Source organism: Notamacropus eugenii, chromosome 5 (assembly GCF_028372415.1).
Source record: "Notamacropus eugenii isolate mMacEug1 chromosome 5, mMacEug1.pri_v2, whole genome shotgun sequence".
NCBI classification, from domain to species: Eukaryota; Metazoa; Chordata; class Mammalia; order Diprotodontia; family Macropodidae; genus Notamacropus; species Notamacropus eugenii.
Window position 1 is genome coordinate 279862104 of NC_092876.1, and position 21071 is coordinate 279883174.

The 21071-nt window shown below is 41.5% G+C and overlaps 2 protein-coding genes across 3 annotated transcripts in view; one reads left to right on the forward strand and one right to left on the reverse strand.

Moving 5' to 3' along the window:
* Nucleotides 1-21071, forward strand: part of BCL9L (BCL9 like) — a 95178-nt gene that overhangs the window by 5765 nt on the left and 68342 nt on the right. The window lies entirely within an intron of this gene.
* FOXR1 (forkhead box R1) lies at nt 1412-16849 on the reverse strand. Of its 2 annotated transcripts, XM_072613028.1 has the most exons (5): nt 16622-16849; nt 11794-12191; nt 11274-11485; nt 1926-2170; nt 1412-1613 (listed from the first exon to the last, which is right to left on the reverse strand). In XM_072613028.1, the coding sequence occupies exons 1-5, from the start codon at nt 16743-16745 to the stop codon at nt 1585-1587; spliced, it is 1008 nt and encodes a 335-aa protein (XP_072469129.1). In that variant the 5' UTR covers nt 16746-16849; the 3' UTR covers nt 1412-1584. The 2 variants fall into 2 exon arrangements, with proteins under 2 accessions (XP_072469129.1, XP_072469128.1); XM_072613027.1 differs by having other exon boundaries at nt 1412-2170; nt 16622-16814.

Here is a 21071-nt window from a genome sequence, read left to right on the forward strand (position 1 = left end):
TCTAATAGCAAAGTGCCTGAAACAATTTCTGTTCATAAAACTGCTACTTTCCCTGACCTGGGTTCAAGACTGTAGCATCATCTTGGTTCTTTTTTCCTCACCATTGTCCCCAATCCAATGAGATGCCACGTCCTGTTAACTCAATCCTTCCTGCCTCTACATCTTCTATTGATGCAGACATCCACCCTAGTTTAGGCCATGACCACATGCCTAGACTATCATAACAGTGATTGAACTGGTTTCCTTGGCTTGAGTTTTTTTCTCTCCTATCCACGATTCACCCTGTTGACAAAGCCTTCTGCTTTTGTCCCATCATCTTTATGTCTCTCCCACTGGAATGAAGGACTCCAACCCTGAGTCTGAACTGGATTGATTTGTCCATCCGTCTATCCTTAACTCCCATCTTAAAAAATTCTCCCTGTTGCCTCTTGGATAAAACATAAAAGCTTTGCCTTGAGTGTAAGGTTTCCACAATCTAGCCCCAATCCCCTTTTCCCACTATATTTCACCTGCTCCCATTCTTCCACTCTGCATTCATCTGTTGGCCATTCCTTTCTTATCTCTACCTTTCATAATATGTATTTTCTTTCAGGGCACAGTTTAGAAGATACCTCTTCCATAAATACCCTTTCCCCAATCCCCAAGTGATGGTTTTCATTCCTCAAATTTGCTTGAATCCGTTGCTCTCATACTTCCTAACAGGATGCTTCCCCATGTGCTTGCTGTGTTATTGTTTACCTCCTCACCCCCCAGCAGAACTTAACCTTCTTGAGGGCTTTTTGATTTTTGTCTTTGCACCCCTAGCACCTGCTTAGAGCACAGTGCCTCCCCTGCTCATCATTGCCGTCGCTCAGTCATGACACTGTTCTAAGCACTAGGGATACAAATGTGGAGAAAAAAAACAGTCCCAGCCCCCCATGAGCTGACAATCTAATTTGTTAAATGTTTTACAGTCATGTCTGAACCTTTGTGGCCCCATTTGAGGTTTTCTTGGCAAAAACATTGGAGTGACTTGCCATTCCCTTCTCCAGTCATTTTACAGATGAGGAAACTGAAGCAAAGCAGGTGAAGTGACTTGCCCAGGATCACACAGTTAGCGAGTGTCTGAGGCCAGATTTGAACTCAAGAGGAGTCTTCCTGATTCCAGGCCCAGCATTCTACCCACTGCACCACCGAGCTGTCTCCCCCACACATATTATAATAAACCTTTGTTGAATTGAAAGCAGGCATTTTTAAATTTTAGTATCTTCCATAGCAGAGTGTCTTGCACCTAGCAGGTGGCTGATGTTTGTATTCATTCAACATCTTCCCCCAGACTCTAGCCACTAGGCAAAAATCAGCAATTTAAACTACTCCTTAAGAACCAAATCCAAACCTCCCCACCCCCAATGAAGAGATTCCACAGAGAGAATGCCAGTTAGTGAATTTAATGAAAGACTGGGCAGAATTGCCAGCCCTCCTCCCTCCAAGAATATTCCTTCCTCTCTCAGAAGAGATCATACAGAGTGCCAGCTCTGAGTTTGATGGAGGAGGAGAATAAGAGACAACCAGGACTTTGGGCATGGCTTATCCTTGGCGGGCCATTCAGAGGTCAAAGAGCGTAGACATCATTTCTGCAAGGGAGAAAGAAGAACAAAAGTAATTTCCCAATTTTCCCCAGCAGCTGGCTAGATGGCCCAGGGGAATGGGCTTTCCCGAGGCTGGCAGAGTGCCTTATCCAAGGTTACACTGCCTTCTGGTGGGCGAGGTCAGGTCTCCTGGTTTCTTTGCCTTCTACCAGGAGCTCAGACAAAGCAGGTCCCCAGAGGAAGCTCCATAATCCCCATCCCTCTTGCAGAGCCAATTCCGATGGCTGATCATTCTCTGTGGTCCTGGCCCAGGACTTGTCCAGAAGAATCCCCTTCCCTGCTCCCCTGCTGTCTTACCGGGCTGACTCATACACTTTTGGATGTTGTGGAGCCGGGCTGATGCCAAAGCCCTGACCTCCTCCTTAAAGCGCCGGTACCCTTCCTTTGTGAGCCGCCAACGGTAGGAGCGAGGACGGCTACTACCACCTGTTCCCTTCTCTGGGCTCATTGGAGCCTTCTCAAAACTGCCTCGAAAGCAGAGGTTGTGGCGAACAGTGTTCTTCCAGCCCTCTGGAGCCGTCTGGAAAAAGGGGAAGTGCTGTCTGCAGTGGGATAAAAGAAAGAGTTAGCTGAACCCAGAGCCCCAATGTCTCCTACTCATTAAGGAGGTCAAAACTCCATCGCTATCCTTTAGCTGTCATATTGTGGTGTAAAGAACACAGCCTGGAGATCTGAATTTGAAATCCAGCCAAGACTACCTTCCCAAGGGCAGCTAGGTGGTGCAGTAGACAGAGTCTTGCAGTAGCCCTGAAGTTAGGAAGACCTGGGTTCAGATCTCTCTGAAGATACTTACAAGCTAGCTAGCTGTGTGACCCTGGGCAAGTCATTTGACTCCAATTGCTTCTAGGAAAAAAATATCTCCTCCCTTTTGTTGGGGTGTGAAACGTTGCATATGCACATAAGTTGAGTTTTGGTTTGGACTTTTCTTTGTTACAGTGGTACATTAGGAAATGAGTGATCTAAAAACAAAAACCATTCATCAAACTTTAAAAGAAAACCCAAAACATTTTTTTTAAAGAAATCTAAGACTCACTTATGGTATGAACATAAGTCCCTATAACCTCTCTGGGCCTCAGTTTATTCATATGTAAAATGGGGATCATATTACTCGTACTACTCCCCTTTCCAGGATGTTGAGAGGAAAGTGCTTTGCAAACCTAAAAATGCTACGGGAGTGAGGAGTTCTTCTCATCTTATATCTGATGGAGCTCAGAAAGAAACAGTCCTGGGAGAAGTTGCTACCCTACCAATGTTCTTTTGTGCTTAATGTTCAGCAGAGTATTACACAGATGGATGAAATGATTCCTTTTTGTAACTGCACAAAAATGTTGGGAAGGAAACATTTATTAAGCCCTTACTACGTACTAAGTGTTGGGAATTCCAGTATAAGCAAAAAGATATTTCCTATCCTCAAGGAGCTTTCAATCTCATGTAATTCTTAAATTCTAACTTACAGAAGGGAGATGAAAAGGGAGGGTTGGAGTGTGGAATGAAGGTTCCATTGGAGAGTAAGCGTGCTTTTGAAATCTGGAAGGCAAGAATAGGGTTCAGAGGAAAAGGATGACCAGTTTGGGCTCCTCCACAATAGGAAGACCTCAGGAGTAACTCTCCAATGAGAGAAGGGGTCAGGGCTTACAAAGCAATATTCAAGGTTGAGAAGGTCACAGGGTGATGGATGTTGAGGATCAAGAGGCCCCAAGCACCAAGGGAAGATCCAGGATGAACCGGTGGGAGAGACATGTTTTTATAAAGTCTGGAAGCAAGGAACAGGGTACACTGTAAAAAGAAATAACTTTGAAAGATTTAAGAACTCTGATCAATACCATGATCAGCTATGATTCCAGAGGACTAATGATGTACCAGGCTAACCACCTCCTGACACAGAAGGGATGGACTCAAAGCATAGCTTGAGACATTTGTTTTTGAACATGGCTAATGAAGAAATTTGTTTTACTTGATGATATGTATTTGATTCAAGGATGTGGGTTTTTCTCTCTTTTTCTGTGGGGGTAGTGGTAGAGAGAGGCAAGATAGAAGGTAAATTTTTAAAAATCTTTCAAATTGAAAGAAAATTCAGTGAAACTATTTTTTTTTAAATTTATTTAACTTTTAACATTCATTTTCACAAAATTTTGGGTTCCAAATTTTCTTCCCATTTGTCCCCTCCCCCCACCCCAAAACCCGAGCATTCTAATTGCCCCTACCACCAATCTGCCCTCTCTTCTATCATCTTTCCCTTCCCTTGTCCCCATCTTCTCTTTTGTCCTGTAGGGCCAAATAACTTTCTATACCCCATTACCTGTATTTCTTATTTCCTAGTAGCAAGAACAGTACTCGACTAAACTAATTTTTAAAAGAAAGCTTTTCATTCCATGTAGTTTGGAAATTTAGAGTATTTAGTATGAAGATGTCTCTTTAAAAAAATTTTTTTTTAACATTTTCACAACATACTAATTTCATCCTAAATGATGCTCAAGTCCCAGTAACAGTTATTTGTTGACTTCTCAGAGATATTGTATAAGGATCTGTTATCTGTTAGTTTGTGAAAAATAGTGAGCTTCTGATATATATAATTCCATAATCTTGATTCTGTTTTTTGAGGTATTGGATAAGTGCTAAATTTTTGCAACCAATAGTGATATGTTGCATAGTTTCTACCATTTCCTTGCAAAATATATATCAATAAATGAAGCCTCAAAGGTGTTGTTGAGTCATTTCAGTCATGTCTGATTCTTTATAACCCCATTTGGGGTTTTCCTGGCAAAGATACTAGAGTAGTTTGCCATTTCCTTTTCCAGCTCATTTTACAGATGAGGAGACAGAGACAAACAGGGTTAAGTGACTTGTCCAGGGTCACACAGCTAGTAAGTGTCTGAGGTCAGATTTGAACTCAGAAAGATGAGTCTTCCTGATTCCAAGCCCAGCGCTCTATCCACTGGATCACTAGCTGCCCTGCCTTAAAGGTGACCTTTCTATGATTTTGGATGTCAATGTCTTTGTCTTACATCAACATCATAAACCCCTTCTTTTTCTAAAGAGGAATCTTCCTGACTCGGTTGACTTAGAGTTAGCTGGTTGAGTTCATATAAATGTCGCCTACAGAGGGCCTTTTAGATCTCTTCTCAGACCCTAACCATTTCATTAGTTTCATCTAATAGCAAAATTAGTATCTACTACCTTTAATAAATTCGTTGTCATGTCAACTTTTACTATTATTCTATGCAAAAGTATTCACTCAGACATTTCTTGGAAGATTTCATTCTGAGAATCAGTCCTTTTCCTCTTTTTTTTTTTTTAATGTGCAAGTGTCAATTTTTTATTTGCCTTGGGCATGATGGGACCTGTATTTCATTAATAGTATGGGGTATTAATTTTTTTTTTTAATATTTTCTGTTAAGAACAAGTTTTTTCCCCAATTGCCAGAAGTCTCTTACTAAGGACTGGTCCATACAAACCCAGCTTGGTACAATTTTCCCTTGCCTATTGAATGGTGAAGGAGTTTAAGAGGGCTAGACTCTTATGGAGATTTTACATTGTAGACTCAGACAAGGTTATATGCTAAGAAGCAGTAGTCAGAGGTGACAGGGAATTCTTGATTGTCTAAATGTGGCTTAATCGTATTTTTTTTTCTCCTTTTAAAAAAGTTCAAGTTGGCTTCCCTGATCACTGAGCATGCTATTTATCCTCAATATCAGTTTATCCTTGTTCAGGGAACAGATATTTGAATATGAGTTCAAGCAAAATAAAAATCAGCAAAAAAAATAAAAAATAAAATTCTTGCATTACTCTCACAAACAAGTCATAGACTTCCTGTCTATGTTGGCTTTAAGAATCATATGCAGCTTTCAAACCAAAGCATACTACTTTTCACATTCTTTCCCCTCCCTCTCTCCCTTAACCTCTTCCTTTTCCCTCCCCTCTCCCCCTCTCTCCTTTTCTCTCTCTCTCTCTCTTTTGGTTTGAGTTTCATTCCACAAAATTACTAACACAGATATATGTTTTATGTGATTGAACATGTACAGTCTATATCAGATTATTTACCATCTCAGGGAGGGGAGATGGGAGGAAGAGAGGAAGAAAATTTGGAACTCAAAATTTTAAAAAATGTTAGAAATTGTTTTTACATGTAATTGGGGGGAAATATAATGTTTCTTCTAAAAAGAATTATATAACTTTAGAGCTAGAAAGGACCTTCTAGACCACTGATTTTACAGATGAAGCAACTGAAGTCCAGAGGGGGGAAAACACATGAATAGGTAGTAGCTGAGGAGAGGTTTGTTAAGTTCAGCCTCCAAGTCTGTGTCTATTAAACTGCTCTGGTCTCAGAGAGCGTTCAGTAACTTCATACACTTTCCTCTGGCTTCCTTTTTCAGTATTGTTTGCATTTTTCACTCACACATCTTGACTCACTGGTCTTGGTGGAGGAGTCGGAACACTCCTCATTCCCTGTTGCGTCCTCCAGATTCTCCCTCTACCATTATCACTTAGTAATTTCCCCTCTTGGGAGATTTATTCAGTCCAAATTCATTCCCAACCAAGATTCTGGTGGTGATTATTGGTTGATACCCAAGATGTTCTCCTTCCAGCTCAGGCTCTTTTCTCCATTTCTTGCCCCTCATAACAGAGGATTTCAACATATACGCTGAGGCTCCCCAAACACCCTAACCTTCCAGTTCCTTATTCCACGGAGTACTCCTTCATATCACCTCAACTACATACAGAGAAGGTTCTACCCCTGGTCCTGCCATCATATAAAGTGTTCTACTTCTATGTTTTCACAAACCCCCAACTTCCTTTAAATCATCATTATCTTTTTTTCAATGCCATCATTCTCTCTGCTTTGTGACCGCCCCCTGCTCCTCCCAACCCTGTTCTTCATCTTCATAATAACCTTCAAGCTTCTCTACTTCTCAGTTCCTTCCCAGGACATTATCCACTGCACTGGTTATTCTCTTCTCTGTCACCTAGCCTAACTCTACTATTATCCTTGTCTCCACATCCCACCCCCAGAGGTTTGCTGGTAAATGTTCAACAACCAGCATTGGAGGTTAGGGGTGAGGGGGATATGAAATGTAGGTAGGCACTTTTAAGTTTAATCTGCTTTAACACTTTCTTAAGTCTAGAAAACCAATAAAATAATAAATCAAGCCCTGATTTGTAGTGACTGACCAATTCCAGAGGTGTAAATGCTCACAGTGAAAATTTAATAGTCCACTCTGCCAAGTCTTTAAAGAGTTGCTCCAGCATGCCCATTCAATCCATCAATAAACATTTATTAAGCACCCAGTATGTGCCAGGCATATCTCTGGAGATTCAAAAAGACAAGCTAATGGGGAGACAATATGCAAACAAATATATACAATGCAAGCTATATACAGGATAAATAGGAAATAATTAATAGAGGGAAGGCACTGGAATTTAGAGGGGTTGGGGAAGGCTTCCTATAAAAGGTGGGATTTTAGTTGGGAAACCAGGGAAGTAAGTATTATTGGAACACTGTAATGCTAATAAGATTAAAGATCTTCCCCACCCATTAAAGGGCCTTCCCATTAAGGGAATTTGATTAGGGGAAATTTGTAGGAAGGCCCACACCTTTTGTTAATGAAGTACTGGTTCTCAAGGATTTTGCCCTCTGAAAAGTGTGTACACACACACACACACACACACACACACACACACACACACACACACACACTTTGGGGCTTCCTCATTGGAAGTGTCTGTTTAGTGAGACCCTGGACGGCCCGTAAAGAGCCCCCAGCTTTGAAAACCCAGATGTTGGTGCTTCTCTCTCTGGCAACTGTGTATGTATGGTCAGACAGTTGGATCTGTCTGTGGGTTGATCTTTATTTCCCTCTTTGTATTTTCTCTGAAGTTCAGGGTGCTGACTTTTCCTCTGAGCTAAGTATATGATATATGTGCTTGATTAAAGTGTCTGTTGACCCCTTAAATGTTGCCTTTTCTTTTAGAAAAGCAGATCAAAGAACCTGTACAACAGGCCCCCCTGTTTATGTTGGGGTGTTTGCTTTTACAAGTAGAGGAGGGAGAACATTTCAGACACAGGGAACAGTCAGAGAAAATGTCCAGAGCCTGGAAATGAAGTATCTTGTTCATGGAATAGCCAGGAGGTCACTGGAGAGAAGAGTTTATACCTGGGAGTAAGATGTAAGAAGGCTGGAAAGGTAAGAGGGGGCTAGGTTATGAAGGGCTTTGAATGCCAAACAGAGGTGATTAGGAAGCCCCTGGAGTTTATTGAGTAAGGAGGGTGACATGATTGGACCTGCACTTTAGAAAAACAACTTTAGTGGCTGAGTAGAGAATGGATCCAAGTGGGGAGAGACTTGAGGCAGGAAGATCCACCAATGATCTAGGTGGTGCAGGGTAATGAGGGTCTGTACCAGAATGGTGACAGTGTCAGAGGAGAGAAGGGTGCAAAGGTGACACTGACACGCCTTGGTAACAACTTGGATATGGGGGGTGAGAGAGAGTGAGGAATCCAAGATGACTCCTAGGTTGGGAGCCTGAGGGACTTGGGAGGATGGTGTTACCCTCTACAGTGACAGGGAAGGTAGGAGGTGGGGAGGGACTAGGTGGAAAGATAATGAGTTGGCATATGAGTTAGGCATATTGAGTTCAAGATATCTACATCCAGTTCAAGATGTCTAAAAAGCGGTTGGAGACTCAAGACTGGATGGAGGTCAGCAGAGAAACTGGGACAGGAAAGGTAGGTTTGAGAATGATCAGAATAGAGATGGTGATTAAATCCATGGGAGCTAATGAGATCATCAAGGGAAATAGTAGGGAGAGAAGAGGAAAAGGCCCAGAACAGAACCCTGAGGAATACCGATGGTGTGAGGATTGATCTGGTGGAGGATCCAATAATGGGAACAAAGAAAGAGTGATTGGATAGGTAGGAGAAGGATCAAGAGAGTAGTCTACTGAAAACCTGGAGAGAAGAAAGTATCAAGGAGGAGAGAGTAAGAATTAAAGGCTGAGGGGAGGTCAAGGAGAATGAGGACTGAGAAAAAACCATTAGATCTGGCAACTAAGAGATCATTAGTAACTTTGGAGAGAGTAATTTTCAGTGGAACCCCAGAATCATGCCTTGCCTATCCTCAACCTTTAATTACTTGTGTGATCAACCACCTTCTTTCTGTTCATGTGCTAATGAATGGAGCTAGAGAAAAACATCACAAAACTGTACTGACTGGGTTCCCAGCAACCATGCAAAGATTCTATTTGCTCCCTAATTTATTCACTCCACTATTCACCATAATGGCTATTACAAACCTTTTCATCTCTTCTTAGGCCTCTCATGGTACCATCTTCCCTCCACCATCTTAACTGAGAACCTTGTTTCATACTTAAAAAAACATGTCATTCTAGGACCCGGTCCCTTTTTTGTCCCCTCCTCACTCTAATTTCACTCTCTCACAGAGAAGTGGATTATCCCTTCCAAGACAAACAACTCTACATGTGACCTGAATCCCATTCCACAATGCCTTCACTTTCATCTCCACTCACATATTTTCACTCTCTCTACCTACTGGCTGTTTTCCTGATGCTTACAAAAACGTTCATGTTTCCTCTATCATTAAAAAATTCTAAGTTGCATCGATAAAAGGAAAGTCCCCATATGTACCAAAATATTTATAGCAGCACTTTTTGCGGCACCAAAAAACTGGAAACCAAGTAGAGATCCATCCAGTGGTGAATGGCTAAGTAAATTGTGATACATGATGTAATGGAATAGTAGTGTGATATAAACAATGACAAATATGATGAATACAAAGAAACATGGAAAGACTGACATGAACGATGATGGGTGAAGTAAAGAGATCCAAGAAAACCACATACAGAATGATTACAATAATGTAAATGGAAAGAAGAGCCACCACAAAATAATCAAAAATAAATGTTGCTAAATTATAAATGACAAATATTGTTGCAAAGAACAGATATGAGAATATATGAGAAGACACACCCCTGCTCTACTCATTTGTGGTTGTGAGAGGTCCATGAATATGGAACATTGCTTATATTGTATTTTCAGACTTTTAAAATTAATCAGTTTTGCTAGTTTTTTCTCTTCCTTTTCCCCCCTCTTCATCCTTCTTTTTCTCTTTTTCTTTAAAAATATTTTTTATATAGGACAACTCTCTGGGAGAGGGCAAGAAGATAGAGATATTGGGGAAAATTTAGGTGATATAAAAACAAAAGATACCACTAAACATTTATTTTTTTAAGAAAAACACTCAGTTGATGCAACCATGCCTACTATTGTCCATCCTCTATGTCTCTTTTTTAAGGCTAATAACCTAGAGAAAGCTGTGTATACTTGACACTTCCATTTCCTTTCTTTTAACTCTCTGCAATCTGGCTTCTGATCTCATCATTTAAATGAAATTGCTTTCTTCAAAGTTACCAGTGATCTGTTAATAAATTATTAATAATTACTCTTAATTGGTCATTAGTTTATGGCCTTTCTTCAACCAATATCCTTCTTGATCTCTCTGTAGATCTTTTACATTGTCAACCACCTGCTTCTTCTGAGCATTCTCTCCTCCCTAGGTTTTCATCATTTTGTTCTCTCCAGGTTCTCCTCCCTGTCCTTCTCCGTCTCCTTTGCTGGGTTTTCATCCAAGTCACACTCATGAATCTTGTGTCTGTCCCTCAAGCGTTTGCCCTGGACTTGCCTTTTCACAAGCTGTTCTACATGCTTTGAATGCTTCCTGCTCACCTCCAGGATTCCTAGGCTTCCTGATTCAAGACTCAACTTAAATTCCAGTGCTTTCCATCGTTAGTGCTTTCCTCAGAGATTATCTTCTATACGCTATTATAGATATTTAATGGAGTGTTTTATATATAGAATATATTATTTAGAATCAAATATATTTACTTATCATATAATATTATATATTATAGATATTCTATATGATATTTGCATATAGACTATATTATTTCAAATAGACTATATTATTTATATCTTAAATACAATATATCTTATACATTATTTAGTATTACATATTATAGATGTTCTATAGGATATATATTTATATAGAGAAAATGTTATTTGGAATAGCATGTTATTTAATGTAAATATATTTGTGTTGTATTATAGATATTCTATAGAATATATATTTCATATGTAGAATATACATATTATATTCTACCATTTATATCTATATACAGTTATTTGCACTTTATCTCCCCCACTGGAACATAAGCTCCTCAAGGACAAGGGCCATGTATACCCTAGCACTCAGCATAGTAATAAGCACTTAAAAAAATACTTGTTGATTGACTTTCCTCAATAAAATCTACTCTCAAGAAAGAAGCTGATGCTCATTTGTGTGAGATATAGCCAACCAATCAGGCTTAGTTTGATCTTGACAATTAAAGATAAATTATATTTTAACCTGGAACAAAGATTCAGTCAAAGAAATGAATCCATATTGAGAATTCCAATCCTAACTGAGTCTGGTCTCTTCCCAGCACGACACATACGTAGAGGGTCACCCATTCTGTGTATGTATGACACTGGGGCAGCTGAAGGACAAAGGCCATGTCCTGGACTGCTCCTCCATTCCCACTCTGCCCTCTCTTTCCCACCCCTCCATCCTCACCCATACCCTGGGGACATACCGGGTGAAGTTGTAGATCTCCTGGACATTGAGTCCTCTAGAAGGGCTGTTTTTCAGTGCCAGGGCAATCAGGTGACAGTAATTAAGGGGAGGTCTGGGCCATCGGGGACCCGTCTGGGTGCCCACCTGTCGCCGACAGCCTCGAAGGGATCCTAGTTTTTGGGGTGATTGGAGGCTCATGGAGGTCTTCTCATCTTTATCCTCTTCTGTGAACTAAGAGAGTAAGGGTGCAGGATTAGATTTTGGAACTGGTTTGACTTAAACACCTCTCTCCTCTACTTCAGGTAATATTTGTAGGCATCTAGCATTTCAGGGCAGGCATTAATAAATGATTCTTCTGTAGAAAATGTTCCCTCAGGTCAGGTATGGGACCATCCATGGGATGAATATTGTCTAATGGGACAAGGTAGCTGTTATTAATCATTTCTTATCCTTGGTGAGGGCTAAAGACAGAAATAGGAGGCTGAGGATATTTCTTAATTCTACCCTGTCCTTAAGGGGACAAGAATATCTATCCATACCTCTTTTTCTGTGGTGGAGTCCTGGGCCTCCTGGCTGGTGAAGGCCTGGGCCTCCTGGCTGGTGAAGGCCTGGGGCTGCTGGCTGGTGAAGGCCTGGGGCTGCTGGCTGGTGAAGGCCTGGGGCTGCTGGCTGGTGAAGGCCTGGGGCTGCTGGCTGGTGGAGGCCTCGGGCTGCTGGCTGGTGGAGGCCTGGGGCTGCTGGCTGGTGAAGGCCTCGGGCTGCTGGCTGGTGGAGGCTTGGGGCTTCAAGCTGTCCTCTGAGAAAGAGGTATTTTCTTCCTCTTTAGGGGATGGAGGGTTATGGACCAAATCCGGCTCCTTTGAAGCCTGCCTCCCAGCAGGAGGACATACTATGTTGAGATCCACCCACATCCATAAATTAGGTTCCAAGGGAGTATCTGCATAGAATAGGAAAGTTGATGGCCTCTGTCAGACTTTTCCTTGCCTAGCTACCCAGCAGTACCATCTCTCCAACTTTCCTTTGCCAAACTTAGTCTCCTTTCCAAAGCACTGATCTTCCTCAGGGGACCTGAGAGGTCAGTCCATAAACATTTGTGGTTGCTCTTGAGTTCTTTCAGTCCTGTTCTAACTCTTAATGACCCTGTTTGGAGTTTTCTTGGCAAAGATACTTGAGTGATTTTGCCATTTTCTCCTCCAGCTCATTTTATAGATGAGGAACTGAGGCAAACAGGGTTAAGTGACTTGCCCAGGGTCACATAGCTAATAAATGTCTGAGGCTGGACTTGAACTGATTCCAAGCCCAGTGTTGGCTTAAAGAAAATTAATTATTAACAATGGTTGACGTTAATAAAAGAAGCAGCTAGGTGGCTCAGCAGATAGAGTACTGGTGCTAGAATCAGGAAGACCTGAGTTCAAATCCAGATCTCAGATACTAGCTCAGATCCTGATCCTGGGCAAGTCACTTAACTTCTGTTAACCTTAGTCCACTGAAGAAGGAAATGGCAAACTCTAGTATTTTTGCCAAGAAAACCCTATGGGCTACATTGGTATGCTATGGTCCATGGGGCCATAAAGAATCAGACACAACTGAACAACAATATGTGCTAAGTGTTAGGGATACAAAAAGAAGCAAAAGACAGTCCCTGCCCTCAAGGAGTTTAAAATCTGTACAAAGGAGAAACAAATCTGTACAAACAACTACATGCAGGATAAATAGGAAAAAGAAGGGAGACAATAGAATTAAGAGGGGTTAGGAAAGGCTTTCTTTGAGATAGCTAGATGGTACAATGGATAGAGAACTGGACCTGGAGTCAAGAAGATTCATCTTCATTAGTTCAAATCTAGCCTCGAACACTTCCTAGATGTAAGTGAGCAAGTCACTTAACTCTGTTTACCTCAGTTTCCTCATCTGTAAAATGAACTGAAGAAGGAAAAAAATGACAACAACAACAGGAAAGGCTCTTTTTAGAAGATGGGGTTTTAGCTGGGATTTAGAGCAGTACCTGACACATAGTAAGTGCTTAATAAACGTTTATTGATTGACTGATTGATTGAAAGGAAATCAGGGGAAGCATTAGTCCTCCATGGGGTAGGAGAACATTTCAGACAATGGGGATGGCCACAGAAAAATGTCTAGAAGTTGAAAAATGGAGGTCTTGTTCTTGAACAGCAAGGATGCAAGCATCACTGGATTGAGTAAACAGGGAAGAATAAGGTATAAGAAGACTGGAAAGGTGGAGGAATTTATGGAGGACTTTGTCCACCAAATAGATGGTTGTGTATTTGATCCTAGAGGTGATAGGGAGTCATTGGCTTTTATTGAGTAGAGGAGTGACATGGTTTGCACCTGCACTTTAGGAAGATCTCATAAGTGGCTGAATGGAGGATGGATTGGAGTGGGGAGAAGCTTGAGGCCAGCAGACCCATCAGCAGCTCTTGCAGTAAACCAGGTATGAGGTGATGAGGGCCCACACCAGAGCGGGGGCAGTGTCAGAGAGAAAGGGGAGGCACATTGAAGAGAAGCTGTAAAGGTGAAATCAACAAGCCTTGGCAATAGATTGAATGTAGGGGACTGAGGGATGGTGAGAGTTGAGGATGACACTTAGGTTGAGATCCTGGGTGGTTTTTGGTATCTGACTCTGGTGTTAGTACCTGGTGGTTCAGTCTCTTAGGACATCCTGAGCCCAATGTTGTGAGCCCTTTTCTTCTAAAATTGACTGTGGCACTGACCCCCTTGGAGCTAGGAAGGAAGGGCTCTGGATTTTTTCTTCTTCTGATATGGCAGGAGCCAGACAGGGAAGTAACTGAATCCAGGGAAAGTAGATAAAGGGGCAGAATGAAGGGGCATGTGAGAAAGGGAATATTGGCACGAAGGCCTCTACCCCTACCTTGTTCTATTGTATCCTTGCTCACTTTTTTTTGGAGGCAATTGAGGTTAAGTGACTTGCCCAGGGTCATACTCCAGGGATGACACGATATCCGTTGCTCTACCTAGCTAACCAGCCCCATGCCCTCACCTTTTAAAGTACAACTAAAATGCCATCTCCTCCTAGATGTCACACACATACAAAACACTTTGATCCTTTTCTAATAAATTTATTTTGTAATCCTGTATTACTCAAGTGGTCTGTGATTGTGTTTTATGGTATGCTCCTCTAAGCTCCCTACTCCATCATGCTCATCCATGTCTGCTTCAGGTCTATCGTATCTTTGTTCCCCCTTTACCCTACCCTACCGTTGTCCTTCTGGAACCCCATATCTATTGTTAATATTTTGTTGTTCTTCAGTCACTGAGTGACCCTGTGAACCATAGTATATCAATAGTGTCCATGGGATTTTCTTGACAAGGACACTGGAGTGATTTGACATTTCTTTCTCCAGTGAATTAAGTGACTTGCTCAGGGTCACACAGCTACTAAGTGTCTATGGCTGGATTTGAACTCAGATCTTCTAGATACCAGGACTCTATCCACTGAGCCACCTAGGTGCCTCCTTTGTTAACATTAACCGTTGTTAATAATTAGCTTTCCCTCATATTAGATCTGTACTGTCCTTCCTGAAAATCACTTTTGTATGTATTAGATATTTAATTTTCTGTGTACGTATTATGTTCCAGCAGCAACAGAGCAAGCCTCTTGGAGGGAAAAGACAGTTTTATTTTTGCCTTTGTATCCCAAGTGTCTAGTACGTATTAGGTGCTTATCAAATTCTGATGAAATGAATTGCTTGCCTAGTGATTGACACAGTGCTTTATACACGAGTGTTTGCTGTTTGTCTATGTAACATGGGGGTTTGCTTTCTTTAGAGAGAACAGTCTTCTCTTGATCATCCGAACACGTTCCCAGAGGGCCAAGACCAGGATTTACTTGTCCTGGCCAAAGGTGGTTTGGCGCACAGTGAAATACTGAGTAAATGCTGGTGAAAAAGATTTTCCCTTTTCTTTTCTCCAAGTCTGACCCAGGGTATATATTCTTCAGCTTTATCTCTATTATCCTCAAGCAAGGCTGCCACTTTGCCTGCCTACCCTTGTACCAATCCCAAATTGGAAAACCTAGAATAAATTAGTCAACAAGTCCATATTGAGCATCTGCTGTATACTAAGCATTAACCTGGGTCCTTGAACTTTTTAAATTAAAAATAACTTTTAATAAAATTGGCTTTCTGTGGAACCCTATGTACTTTTATTTCATGCATTTAAAAACATTTTGAAAAGGGGTCTGTAGGCTTCACCAGACTGCCTAAGGGATCTATAACATAAAAAGGGCTAAGAATCCTTGATCTCCAGGGTTTTTAAAGGTCTCTTTGCTTCAACTGTTTACAATAAAGAGAGACAAGGTGTCAAACCCCAATGAGAACCAAACAAGACAGACAGATATTCCAGTGCAAAACGGTAAAGTACAGAATCTAAGTGGTGTGGGAGGTCAGGAATGGGGGCTAATGACTTGGAGATGTAACAATCGATCCAGAAGCATGTATTAACACCAGGCACTGTGTTAAGTACAGTGAAAAGAGCCCTGAGAAGATGTAGGTTTGAATCTTGTTGGCTGTTGGATCCTGGACGGAGTCACTTTAGGTTTCTCATACAGAAAATGCAAATGGTAACATTTAGAATACCCACCTCACTGGATTTTTGTGAGGACAGAATGAGATAATGTATGCGAACTTTAATCTAAAGCATTCTACGAGAGTTAGCTATTATGATTATTGCTACTTTTTGGGCTAGAAGAGATTTGAGCATGTGTTGGGCAGGGAGTGGGAGTGGGGGAGGGCTGACTCAGTGACCTCTAAATTCCTTTCCAACTGACTATCTATGTTTCTGGGGTCGTCCGGGGTATTGAATCCTGTAAGGGGTCATTTCTGCCCTCAGTAAGAACAGCAAGGCAGAACGTTGGAGCTGAAAAGGACTTTCGATATAACTAATTCAACCTACTCATTTAAACTAACCCAGATCTAGTAAGACTGGACATGGATCCTTTTTAGGTGGAGGGAACACCAACTGCAAATTATATTTTAGGCAATGAAGAGAATAGTAGGTGTTACTGTCAGTCCCTGGCCTCATAGGGCTTATAGTCTAGCCACTCATACTTGCCTGCCTCACTGTCTAGTACCATTAGTTACACTGTGCCTAGAAAGTTTGTTCAAGATCACACAGCTAAAGTTAATGGGAGAGCTAGGAAACAAAGCCAGACTTCCTGATACTCAGGACAGGATTTTTTTTTTTTTTAAGATGTTAAGGTTCAAAAAAGTAGGAAAGGGCTAGGAGTCAAGAGGAAGTTTTCCCTCCTTTCACCTCTCCTTTCTCATATAATCTCACTTTCCCTAGCCCTATCCTATCTTCCTTCACTCCCTGGCAAGACTGCTCACTCACCTCTGGGTAGCTGGTCAGTGGTGGTTGCTAGCTTCAGCTCCTCATTCATCTTCCAGTCCAGCAGACCTGGGATCTTTCCATGTAGGCTCTCCCAGAACTCACGATTCTGGAGGTTTGGATTCATTTTGGGAGGAGTGGGGAAAGAAACATACCTCCCAGCAGAGAGATCTAACCTCTTTGGCCTCTGCTTTTAGCTCCACACAGGTGGAGGGCAAAGCCTTTAACTTCTCAGTATTTCAGTGTGATTCAATCAAGTAAGCCCTCCCTCTTAATCCCAGTTGGCCCACCCCTGACTTCCATTTTTGTGGGGGTAGAAGCCCTAGGAACATTAAGAATCCTCAGGCTATCTGAAAGGGAGAAGCTACAAGCTTTTATTAATCTCCTATTAGGTACAAAGCACTACGCTAGGCTCTAGGAATACAAAGTCAATCAACAAATTAATCAACAAATCAATCAACAAACATTAAGTGCCTGCTGTATGCCTGACATAATTCAAAGAAGGAATCATTCCCTCCTCTCAAGGACTTTACATTTTAAGGAGGGAAAGCAACTAGTACGTAATAAGCATATACCAAAAATGTGTATAGAGAGAGTAAATAGAAATAAACACAAAGCAGTGAAACATATCACAGGGAGGAAAGGCACTAGAAACTGGGTGAGGGAAGTTACTAGCCAACTTTGGGTATACTGGGAAATTTGCTGGTCCCATACTTATGTCCCACCACAAAATACCTTCATCAAAGATCCCACAACTGAGGTCTGGAAGTGAAGTAATAGATACTACTTTGCCCCACCCCCACCAATCACCATTTTAGAATGCCCTCCCCACACCCCAAAAGAGGGAGCATTTGTAACATCTACACCAGAGATGGAATTTTCCCCATACAAAGGGAAAAAATTGGGAGAATCTCGAAAAACTGTCTCGACGTTTGAAGGAGCACAACACCCTGCTCTCATCGCCAGCCCACAGGTGTAAAGCATATTCTCTAAAGGATCCCTTTTGGACCCATCTGTCTTGGGGACTGCCCTTTCCCCCTTCTCTGTCTAGTCTGGATGCTGAGTAATCACATAATTGTTCATTTGGAGGGGCTTTTCCTACAGAGAAGCAGATCAATTGCTCTAATTTTAAAACTCAGGGAATACCCATAGAGACCCTTCCTTTTAACTGCTTCAGTGAGTGGCCCTAATTTACAGAGCCTGAGAAGGGGGCAAGAAAAGGCTTTTTGGTAAAAATGCTTGGTTCTATAGAGAGAAAAGAGCAGAAGGAAGGCCAATAAGGCCAGATAAGCAGAACAGCTTTGAAAGGCACTGGTTGATCCCGTTATATACTTTTTTTTAAAGGGAAGCTGTGCATAATAGAGATGAGTAGTTTCATACTTAAGCCTTTTCTTCTATCCCATTATGCATATGCAAATACAGCCAGTCAATAAGCATTTATTAAATATCTACTATATGCTAGGCACTGTGCTAAGTGCTGGCCAGAAAAAGAGACAAAAGACCCTCCAGCCTCCACTATCTAATGGAGGAGACAATATGGAAGCACATCCGTACAAACAAGCTATATACAGGATAAATAGGAAATAATCAGCTGAGGGAAGGCACCAGAATTGAGAGAGGTTGGGGAAGGCTTCCTGTAAAAGATGGGATTTTAAGGAAGCCAGAGAAGCCAGCAAGCTGAGACGAGGAGGGAGAGCTTTCCAGGCATGGGGAACAGCCCAAGTCAAGAGATGAAGTATATTGGGGGAGCAACAGCCGAGGTCAGTAGCTGGATCAAAGGTGAGATGCTAAGGGTAAAAACATTTGAGAAGGTAGGAGTGGGGCTAAGTAATGAAGGGATTTGAATACCAAACAAAGGATTTCATATTTGATCCTGGGTGTGACACAGAGCCACAGGAGTTCTTAATTAGGTGAGAGGTCATGTGCTCAGACCTGTGCTTTAGGAAAAGCATTTTGGTGGCTGAATGGAAGATGAATGGGAGTGGGGAGAGACTTGAGGCAGGCAGACCTACCAGCAGACTATTACAACAGTCCAGGTGGGTGGTGATGAGACCTGCACCAAAGTGATGCTGGTGGCATATTCAAGAAACATTGCAAAGGTGAAATCAGCAAACTTTGCAACAGTTTGGATATGAGGGATGAGAGATAGTGAGGAATCCAGGATGAGTCCTGGGTTGGGAGCCTGTGCATCTGGGAGGATGAGGTTGCCCTCTATAGTCATAGAGAAATTAGGAGGTGGGAAGGGACTAGGCTAGGGGGAAAGATAATGAGTTAGGTTTTAGACATATTGAGTTTAAGATTTAAAGAACTATTCTATTTGATGTTAAATTAAAAACATTTTTTAAAATGATAGTTGGATTCCAAGGACTGTATTTCAGATGGGCTGTAGTCCCACCTCCTTCAAGCTCCTAGGTTGTCTCTCCTCCCTTTTTGGAGGTCCTATAATAATGACCCCTTTGCTGTATGTTGGCATTACCTTTTTAGGGTACTTGTCATTCATCCAAACAGTCTCCTAAGTTTCCTCTAAAGACCTCCTTTAGTGCTTATTCTGCCCTCATGGTCTGGAGTCCTCAGACTGGAAGCTCTGATAGGTTCTGCTGAGATAGGAAGACTTCTAGTTTAGGTCAGTGATGAAGTTTTTGGTCAGTCCAAGAATCAGCCTAACAGTTATCAACTGGACATTGATTGACCAGCAGGTGACCCACTTTTGTGGCCACAGCAGCTTAGGAAGGTCATCACCTTCCAAGGCTTGGAATTGGTTGGTGGGGCATCCGCACCAAAACCCTCATTCAGTTTTCACAACAACTTTATGGAGCAGTGTGTTATGTTTCCCATTTGGAAATAAAGGCCTAGTGAGTTTTTTGTGTAGTAATTTGTCAAAGGATAATCAATTAATGGGGCAGCTAGGTGGTGAAGTGAATAGAATACTGGGCTTAGAATCATGAAGCCTCAAGTTCAAATCCAGTCTCAGATACTTACTAGCTGTGTGACCCTGGGCAAGTTATTTAGCCCTGTTTACCTCGGTTTCCTTATCCGTAAAATGAGTTGGATAAAGAAATGGCAAGCCACTCCAGCATCTTTGCCAAGAAAACCCCAAATGAGTTCTCAAAAAGTTGAACATGACTGAAACTACTCAACAACAAAATCAAGCACCTTAGAAAACATTGATTTACCATCTACTATACTATCTGATGAGGATACAAAGGAAAAAGGGAACACAGTCCTCCTCATAGAGCTTATGGATAGGCAACACACACCTACACAATGTACACAAAACACATGTAAAGCAGATTAAAAAGTAACCTTGGAAGAAAAGACACCAGCAGTCAAGGGCCCCAGGAAAGGCCTCATGAAGGTTTTGAAGGAAATCTAGAATTCCAAGAGGCAGAAGGAGGTCTGTAGGGAGAGTATTTCATAAAATACTGGGGCATAGGATCAGGATTCCCTGAAACTTGGTTCAGAACTCTACTTCGGTGCCTAGGAAGCTGTGAGCACTTGAGTGGGTGGGTGTGACCAAACCTAAACCAAAACTAATCCTTTCGGTTCTTTGATTTGGGACAATCAGGCCTGAGGGAATGGAGGTGGGGGTGGGGAGGGAGAGAGACGTGGGTTAGGGCAAAGGTACCAGACACTGTCTCCTCCTCTCTCAATAAAATAGACTGATTTCTTAAGGGGAGGTCTTCAATGTCATCGTCTAGTTGCGTTCTATCCCAAAGGTGATGATTCCTTAATGTGAAGTTAATCCTTACAGAGCAGATTGACCATGGGATCCTAAATCTAGAGCTGTAAAAGTCCTCTAGTTCAGCTGTGTCAAACTCAAATAGAAATAGCCCGGCCTCATATTGACTTCGAAAATCACAAATTGAATATTACCTATGTTGTATTGTATTTTTACTTAATTTGTTAAACATTTCCCAATTACATTAGTCTGGATCCAGCTAATTTTGGGGGCTGTGAGTTTGATTCTTCTGTTCTCATCAACTCCCCTAATTGTATAATTGAGGAAACTGGGGCCAGAGAGGCAGTGTCTTACCCAAAGTAACCCAAGTAGCAGAGAGAAGATTTCAACCCTAGTCTCCTGACCCCAAAACCCAGCTTTGTTTTAACCTTTTATTTTTTTTTTTACTAACAAACACAAAAAAGAGAAAATTCCTATGTACAAAGTAGAACAGAGAAAGGATTGTATGTATAAATGTCAATCTCTTTTACATACAACTTGTTTTTATTTTTTTATTTTTTTTATACAACTTGTTTTTAAAAATATTTTGTAATAAATTCAGTTGTACTTCCTGTCTAGTTTGTCTCCTTCCAAACTTCCTTCTATTCTATATATTTTAAAAAAATATTTCAATGACCTCATTTCTTTTCTTTTGGCAACTGTTAACTTCCCTCTTGTCCCCAAATCCCCCACCTCTAATTAAAAAAAAGTACAAATCAACACAAAGTGGGGCCA

Excerpts from the sequence above, each read along its gene's own strand:
- FOXR1 (XM_072613027.1), bottom strand. The coding sequence starts at position 16,745 with ATGAATCCAAACCTCCAGAATCGTGAGTTCTGGGAGAGCCTACATGGA. Across the intron at positions 12,192-16,621 it reads CACTGACCAGCTACCCAGAG|ATACTCCCTTGGAACCTAAT; the intron begins GTGAGTGAGCAG and ends TATTCTATGCAG. Across the intron at positions 11,486-11,793 it reads ACTCCACCACAGAAAAAGAG|TTCACAGAAGAGGATAAAGA; the intron begins GTATGGATAGAT and ends TTACTCTCTTAG.